Source organism: Haliotis rubra, unplaced genomic scaffold (genome assembly GCF_003918875.1).
Source record: "Haliotis rubra isolate DU_JTF1 unplaced genomic scaffold, ASM391887v1 Scf191, whole genome shotgun sequence".
In the NCBI taxonomy this organism is placed as follows: Eukaryota; Metazoa; Mollusca; class Gastropoda; order Lepetellida; family Haliotidae; genus Haliotis; species Haliotis rubra.
In genome coordinates, this window is record NW_025765903.1 from 568,477 (window position 1) to 578,086 (window position 9,610).

The following is a 9,610-nucleotide window of genomic DNA, read 5'->3' on the forward strand; positions in this document are numbered from 1 at the left end:
AAACACAATCATACAGATCAGTTGTTACGTTTGCAGAGTAACTACTATGTTTATAATGAACATGCTTACCATATATTACCGTAGATAAGCCGACCCCATAGATAAGCCGACCCCCTAACTTGACCCTTAAAATCAGTACCAAAATGGTATGTTTCCTACATAAGCCAACCCCCTGTGATGGGTGGCTGGTGGTATGCAGTATGCAGGGTATAATATATGGTATAACAAACAAACAGATACAACAAACTGGGCTTTTCTCTGACCCCTTGCTGTTAATCAGAGGTAAGTACAAACATCCACACAATATTTTATGTAAATGTATGAACACAATATTTATGCCAGTGTTATGTACAACATACACATGTACCAACAAAATGATATTTATGTCAGTTTTATGTAAATACATCAGTGCAATGATATCATGTTTTCTCATAATCGAACACAAACAATTCTGGAACACTTGTTTTCATCAACAATATTTTTCGCAAGGTCGGTTTTGTCTGTTACATTTCATAAGCACTACAAGCTCGTTCCAAGTCATGATTGAATTTATCTTAAAGACACCAAGAAATTTATGTTCCTAACATAATAATCATCCTTTAAAGGGGAAGTGTACACGAATAAATCACATTTATTCTTATGCGAATCAAAGTGAACTGTTTTAATTAGTTAATACCTATGTTTGAAAATATACACTCATTTTTCTCACAATGTAAGTATAACCCTCAAAATAAGTGCTGAAATGTTATGCCAATATGAGGTATTTCTTTGCCGAGCTAAATTGGCCAGAGTTACCGCCCTTTGATTATGACGTAATTGGTGCCACTTGATTTTAAACTGGTCTCCTGTCTAGTCCCAAAGCAAAAGATAATACTACTGATATTAATCACGTGAAAAAAAAGTTTGTGAAAATACGAAGAAGCATAAGAACAGAAAATGTAAGCAGCAGGATCGTGTGTATTTTCATTCATAACCTCGCCAATGAAAATACCAAATATGTATAACAATGTTGACGCTCAGATGACATCACTATCTGGAAGCTTACTTTTTCAAAATCGCGTGTTCACTGACACGAAAGTACGGAGTTTTCGAAGGAAGTTTTCGTTGTTTCAAGCAACGTATATGCAACGTATAAATTGTGCCATGCATGTAGTCCCAAACTTCTGTCAGTCTGCTGGTTGTTATTTTCTTTTTGTTTTCATTGTGACCAAGGGAAATTAAGAAAAGTACCGTCATCGTTGTGCGTGAGTTTGCGTCAGTTATGGCGTCATGCTTTCAAAAACTATAATATGTTGTGATGAATCTAGAAAATCATTGGAATACACCTGTTTTATTTAACTATCGCTTGCTACGATACCATCCCCATGCATGTTCTAAAACTAATGAGCAATTGTATGCAACAAGTAGGCGAACGGATACAGAGTGTAAAATCTGAGATTGGCTTTGCATACATTTCAAACAAGTATTCTTTCACAGCCAGGCATCTCATATCATCGATATATTCGTTAGATTTCACTGAAAGACTTCTCAGTATTGGTGACAAAGTCCATTTGTCAGCTTATTTTGAACTGTATGAGGAATTCAGGGATTCATGTAAGGAAGATGGTGTTGAATTTTATGGATCTAAACATAACCGACATACATGTGACGTGATTTTATAAACACTATGTAATATGGCTGAAAATTCACTTTGATCGCTTATGTATTTTCCAAAACATTCTCAGCGATTCTCGGTTCATTGATAATGTTTCAGAACGAGCATTGGTTTGATCATACAACAACAAAACTACCGCTGATCACAATGATCACGCCCTTTCTTTTAAATTTAATATTCTCCCAGTAAAATTTGACATTTGAATTAAGACATACCATAAATTACGCGAAAACGCAATGAATGGTGATTTAGTAATGTGTCAAAACTGGCTTAGATTTACGATGCATGTAATTTTCAGTAAATTGTATCTACTATGAGCGGATGATATCATAGAAAAACGAATTTCAAACAGTGTTCAAAACTGCAAATTGCATTTATCTGCATGATGTATGTACCATCAATATCAAAGTGAATTAGGTGGAAGAGGCTGACATATCGTACTATTTATGTAAGAACTTTAGTAACAAACGTAGAATGCCGCACATTCACCGATGGCAAGCAAGATGTAGTGCATATACGCTTTAGGTTTCATGAAAAAAGATACTGTTGGAAAGGCGAATCGACTCAGGTTGAATATGTTATACAATTTGGTTACGCGGGTAACACTTTGAGTACAATGTATACGTTTTTGCAAACTGCAACGCCATCACAGTGTAGAACTTACCACATAGTCAGCTGACGGCCAAGACACACGGGATTAAAACAGTAGCCTGCGCGATCGAGACACAAGAACCACACGTATACCTGCACCACGTGAAATGGGTCTAATAAGGTCTGACGACGTCATTCGTTTATCGTTTGGGCACCAATGACGTCATTTCCAAGGGACATAAGCCATGGTGTGTTTATTGTGGACATAGAACTCTTGGTAAATGTTGAAAATATGAATTGATATAACGCAAATAATAAATTAGTTACTTCTGATGTATGTACGGGTTTGGATATAAAACGACTTGATAAACACTTTTTATGCTGAAAAAGTGCAAGACAAAAAGGTAAATTTTCGTGTACACTTGCCCTTTAAAGATGTGAAATTTGGCCAACACCCCCCCAAATAACTACATGTTTTTTTTCCTTATTTTTTTGTGCATTAACAAATTTCATAAATAACGCTAACCAATTATTTTCAATGATTGATCGGTGATAATGAACCAATCATCAATTATGAGATTTAACCAATTCCCAACACTAATAGGAACACTGTATCAGTGTGTGGACATCAGTGCTATGTACATGTACCATCAGACAGATATTAAGTTTTACATCAGTGATACATACATGTATCAACACAGTGATATCTACAATAGTGATACACACATGTATCATCATACTGATATTTAGATTATTTACATCAGTGTTATATACACCTGGTATGTATATCAAGAAATGACACAGAAAGGGATTTACAGGATGCAAATTCCTGCGTCCTATACTCATAAAAATTGACAATGGACGCAACAAGATTTATAAGTCATTCAGAAAAGTCCAAATACCTTTTCGTAAAGAATCCAACCAAGTGACAATAAGTTATCACTGAGTTTGCTACTAGCTGGGTTATGGTATTATTTGCAATTTAATTACTGCAACAATGTGATGATCATGATACACAATACAATAACAATATTAATAATAATATTTAAGTGTCTGGGACCCCTATTTTGTTGTCCAAGACCCATGAATATTAAGAGTATGAGTCCCACTCCCAGTGACCCTCAAATACAGGAGTCCATGTAAATCCCTGTACAGACTAATACACTGCGTACCTGGGCATCTGTCTGGTTCCTGAAAGCATCGAAAATCTTCTTGACCGCCACCACCTCCCCGGTGCGACGGTCAATTGCCTTCCATACGATGCCATATGCCTGGAATGATGAAGAATATACATGAATATAATATTTTAAAAATGAAACTTGATTCTTAAATACCATGAATACTAGAGAATCAAAGACATCACTCCAAATTTGGAATTCTTTTTAGTGTATATAGTCATAATACATTGACTGGACCGCCTCGGTGGTGTAGTGGTTAGAGCATCCGCCCAGAGAGCGGAAGGTCACAGGTTCGATCCCCGACCGCGTCATATAAACGACTTTAAAATATGGTACTTGTTGGTCTCTGCCTGGCGCTCGGCATTAATGGGTACAACAAGGACTGGTCGGCTAGGAGTCAATATAATGTGTCTGAGTGGGGTATTCATGCTTCACTGCGGCATGGTATCTCAGTGGGTTAGCACTATAAAACAAGTTTAAGTCTGGGCTAGTACAAACAGCCGCACATACACATACACACTAGTGGTGGTCCGATTAATTGAAATAATCGAAGATTGGTCGCAATGACTAAACGACCAAGCAATCGATCATAATTCTCATAATCGAACACAAACAATTCTGGAACACTTGTTTGCATTAACAATATTTTTCACAAGGTTGGTTTTGTCTGTTACATTTCATAAACATTACAAGCTCGTCCCAAGTCAGGATTGAATTTATCTTAAAGACTCCAGGAAATTTATGTTCCTAACATACTAGTCATCCTTTAAAGATGTTAAATTTGCACATGCATTTTGTGGAATTTGCAAAAAGACTCATAAGAACTACGGTTTTTTTTTTTGTTTTTTTTGTGCAGTAAGAAACATAACCAGAAAAATTTGATAAATGATGCTGACCAATTATTTTCGATGATTGATCGGTTGTAATGAACCAATCATCAATTATGAGATTTTATCTAATTTCCAACACTAATACACACGCATGAACATCGTCATATGAGCGAAATATTCTCAAGCACGACGTTAAACCCAATTTCACCTCACCTCATAGTCATAATACATTGACTACAGACTAGTCAAAATTATCATACTGACCAACATTTGGCAGATGTGACAAATCATTCTCAATTTCATTTAATCAAATATGCCAGTATACATATTGACTGCTATCACTTTGTGACCAGGTATATTTGCTAAACAAATTCACATCACATGTCCATGATTTCAAGCCAGTTGGATTCTTTTTTGGGTTTACCGATTTTATAATTGAAATATCCCGGTTGATTGATGAGCATCAAAGTACAATATAAAACACATTCATTTTCTTTTGAAAAGTTATCTGAATTTGTTACTTGGTATGCATAGTTAGATAAGCTTATCACGCCGTCAACCTACTGTTACCTTGTTATCTTGCACTGGGAGTGCAGTGTTACAGTTTGCACTTTTTATGTGCTTTTTCTGCATGTTATCATGGCAAGTCTGTACTTGAGGAATGACCATTTTAAATTGAATCATATTTCTTCTTTTTAGGGCAGCAAACCATTCAAATGATTAAACAATTGTTTTTAAAAGTATTGCCGAATTGGAAATAACACTGGTGAAATGTACAGCAGTAGAACTATGGGTGTCAAAGTACCTATATTTACACTGGTATATTACTCAAAAGATGTTAAAGAACACACAATTTTTATCATACAACTATTATTCATCCCTCATGGCACGACATATTCACTTTTAAAGGCACAGTGTGACAGTACCACGCCACATTCTCTAAAAATCAATATTTGAATATTGCATTTCTCTCATTAATACTAATTATCAGCCCCCAGCGAAGCTACCATATAATTTATTCGGAAAAAAAATATGCATCAAGATTACAGTATGAAATTAAAAGTTCAAATGAATTAATGCAACATTGCATAAACTCGACTCTCGGGCCCTCTACTGACCGAACTTTATTTCAAGCGAACCCCATAGTGTTATGTCCCTTGGAAAGCTCTTTACGAATATCCTATAATGCAACTTGTAATTGAGGCCAGTTCAGCAAACACCGACAAGACAGTGTGCGACGGTTTTCGATGTACGGAGCAATCGTTTACATTCCAATAATAGCGATTTGAAACTATGATCGTTTGTTAAACAACTTTTATCCTCAGTTGAATAAAATTCTGAGATTTTTATGTTCAATTGGCAAGGTAAAGTTATGAGGATTCGCACTCTTAATTTCACTTTATTTGATTTCCTTTTTGTTTAAAGTGAAATTCATCGGTACGTTTTCACTGCAAACAGACTATAAGTCTAATCTGAATACACATTGGTCAAGTGATAGAGTGAATGTTACTTTACACTGCAGACAATGTTCTGTATTGAAATTGATTATTATTAATATTAATCCAGTATGGGCACCATACCAGTGGCTTGTGATAACCTGGGTCCCCTGACAATCTGAAGTATTGACCCAGTATGAAATTATTAATATATTATTAATATTTTATTAGATTACCATCCTCAAGACAAGAAAGTCATGATGTGCATTCCACTCCTCTGTTGTTTCATCAATGTCAATATAGGTCTTGCTGCCCAATATTTACTCTTTAGGTAATTTGTATCCATCAACAGTAAACCTATGAGGATGCCTTGAATAGTTTCTTTTTTAGAGACGTAATAATACAGATATTTTTAAAATGCCCTCTGCCTTAGATTTGTAAAATATAACAGGGCTCCAGATAATTTTTCAACATCAGGAGTATGTACTGCTTATTTTTTCAATATAGGAGTACTGGAAAACCTTAAGAGTACATTTTGAGTACTGAATGGAATTTAATGGCGGATCAGTAATCTTGTGTTTCGTTTCATATATGCACCACAACATAGCTACTCTTGTGTAAAAAGGTCAATAAACAATAAAACAATATTTGTTCAGATAAATATGTCTGTAAATGATTCTATGACCATGCAGCATTGCTGTGGTGCGTATCTGCTACGTTTTCTAAATTATTTCCTACCGTATCGTGCATATTTTATATCCGTACATATGCCGATTCGGCCCTTATCTGGAGCCCTGATATAAGAATGGAAACCTAATAAAAATTTATTGTGGCCTTATTTGAATATGTCTGAGTAGGACTGTATTTGACCGGAAGTTCAATATTGATACTTGGTCATTGACTAATGATACCATCAACTGGTTTAACATCGTTATAGATAAGAAGTATAGCTAGTACAGTGAGATGCTTCTAATACGCTCCATAATCTTGAAGCGTTTATTCTAATGTCAGTATATTTTGCCCCATTGTGTTTTGACACACACGATATAAACACAATAAACAAGAAGGGTCAACATCAAGTTCACTTTTGAAAAGTGTGAAAAGACTGTGATAACTAGGGGTGTCACGATACACCAATCTCACGATACGATACGTATCACGATTTTAAGGTCACGATACGATACGTATCGCGATACATAATTATCGCGCCTTTTCATAGCATTACCTTACCGGCAACGTACGCGTTCGCTGACTGGTCCATCAAAATAGTCTAGCCAATCACAAAAGCTGTTAGTTTCCAACCTATTTTTTAAGTAAAGCTAGCTACATCTATTTATCGGAGCGGTCTGGTATAATTTTACTATCAAGACTTTGACGGAGATGGATATAGCATAAAAATTTGAATCGATAAAGTTTTAAAATAGGAATCGATACACGCAAGCATGTATCGCGTATCGTATCGTCAGTAAAAATGTATCGATGTATCGATACATTCACGTATCGCGACACCCCTAGTGATAACACAACGATATGTATAATAGGCGAATGGGCACCATTTGATAGAGACCTAATAATAAAAACAATAACCATCTCATTAAATATAAAATTCCGTTTGTACAGCGATATGGCTGCAATATTGCTGATGTGATGTAAAATCTTAACTCATTCACTTTGTAAAAGGTTTGATGTCCTTCAGGAACATTTGTTTTACTAGTGCAATACAAAAATGTATCATGAGCCCCTCTATTATCGCGGTAGTTAATGTTGTCGCCATCGGGATTATAAACGGCTACTGACATTGAGCATTTTATAGATATTTTCAGTTGACTGATGTTTAATCTTCATTTCTTTCACAAATAATATGACACATAGTCGCAACTCGTTTAATACCATTGCGGCAATTCCGATTGTCTCGTTTAACCCGGAAATTGAAGCAACTCTCTATTATCGCGGTATTGCTATTTTCTCACTATGGCACGCCGTACAAGCAGATGACACTATGAAACGTTTACTAAGACAAGTAATGAATCTAAATAGTTTGATCATTAAAAAATATTTTGGTATTTCATTCACATTAGCAATAACATCATGTTTTTAACCCAAACATCTGAAACTTCTATCCATTTGGATACAAGGTACCAATAACGTTGCAAAATATTGTTTTTCCGCCTTAAAACATACCATACAAGTTGCTGCCGTGTGTAGAGTGAAGTTGCATAATACGTCACTTCCTCTTATATTTTTAGCACGGAAAATATGCAAATGACCTTATAGTTGTCACAGGATTACTCTTGACAAGGTAAGTTTTGATTCATGCTAGATGTAATGGCAGTAGGGGTCATACTAGTTTCAAAATGTTCTAGAACTTACTGAAAAGATGAATGCTTTAATATTTCTACGATTAGACATGACATTCCAATTAAATAAATGACTTTTTTCAAGAGCGATGAATATATTTACGTAATTTGCATATGTAAACAGCCGATGTGGGGCGTGGTGTGTCTGCTTTCCCGATGTTTTCGCGTGCCGCGATAATAGAGAGTCCCACTATACAAAGCAGGCATCACTTTCACACATTCATTTACTTATTTTATAATGCTATGTAATTTATTGTGCATCTAGGATGTAAAAAGACTTATTTTACTACCTAACTACAAGTATAAGCAGATAGCACCATGTGTATTCTTGGCCACTACTCAAGTGCACATTGTTCACACCAATCCTACAATTAATTACATAAGCCCTTGAAGAATATTAACGAGCATAGAAGGCAAATGGCAAGATCACAAAACGCATATGACCACTGATAGACATATTGACAGTGCATTTGAAGGTTGTCGTCACCCATTTATGTCTCAAAAACTCATGATATGACAACTAAATGAAGGATACCGTGAGTCTACATTGTCATTTGAGTGACCATCGATTTCTGGGCTGTCTCACGGTTGGATGCCTCAACTTGGGGCAAGCCCAATTCCGGCAGACATGTTTCATGTTTATTTTGACACGAATAACAAACCGAAACGACATAATGACTTTAAAAACGTTGCATCTGACATGATGTCAAGACTTTGTATCTGATCAATGTCAGGGGTTTCAAGTTGAGGTATCCGTCGAAAGACCAACAAGTACGAACACATCGCTTCTTTTCAAATAAAACACACAGAAAATCAGACATAAGGCATCATTTATCAATAATAAGAATTAAAGGCATTATTCCGTTACATACCCCTTTTCCAAGCCTCTTCTTTATTTCATACTTCTTTGTGATGTGAGGCTCTATTTCAGAATTCATATTTCCGAATATTCCAAGTCGAAGCGTCAACAGTCATGGATGCCGGAAGTCGCCATGATACAAATTACAGTAGGGGTGAAGGTACAACAAATAGTCCCTTCAGAACATTGAGTTACTGCACCAAAACAAGCATAAAACAATGTTTTCTCTTCAGAAATGATTCACTGTATATACTATCAACTTGGATGTAATGTTAAAGAAGGCACGTTTGTCTTACTTTAGATGTGCAATTTTCCAGGCGACGTAATACTACGTGAAGTAAGTAGGTCCAGCACACAATTTGTTTCGTCATCAAAATATGTGCATTTATGTGCATTACCATAGCAATGACCTTTCGATCGACCTCAAAACAGTTGGGGAGAGGCATGGATCTTGGAGTGGCACACGCACGCTTGATTAATATTGATGGAGAACATCTGGGGCAGATAAGATTGTAAATATTTGATCGGTACTTCAATTTGTATCTTGATTGATATGATCCTTTGTAAGTTAATTTGACGTAGGCTGAACAACCATCTCATGTTATGACATCTAAAAATAGTTGTTGCAGTCAATGTGTAAAACCAGTGCGTGCAGAGACCATACAATAGTCTATTATATGGTCTCTGGTGCGTGAGATGCAATTC

The 9,610-nt window shown here is 35.8% G+C and overlaps 1 protein-coding gene across 1 annotated transcript in view; it reads right to left on the minus strand.

The window, feature by feature from the left end:
* LOC124274468 (extracellular signal-regulated kinase 2-like) overlaps positions 1-9,031 on the minus strand; it is a 34,106-nt gene extending 25,075 nt beyond the window's left edge. The window contains 2 exon segments of the mRNA XM_046709829.1: positions 3,418-3,516; positions 8,919-9,031. Coding sequence (XP_046565785.1) covers positions 3,418-3,516; positions 8,919-8,984 — 165 coding nt within the window. The 5' untranslated portion in view covers positions 8,985-9,031.
* Positions 9,032-9,610: the final 579 nt, after the last annotated feature.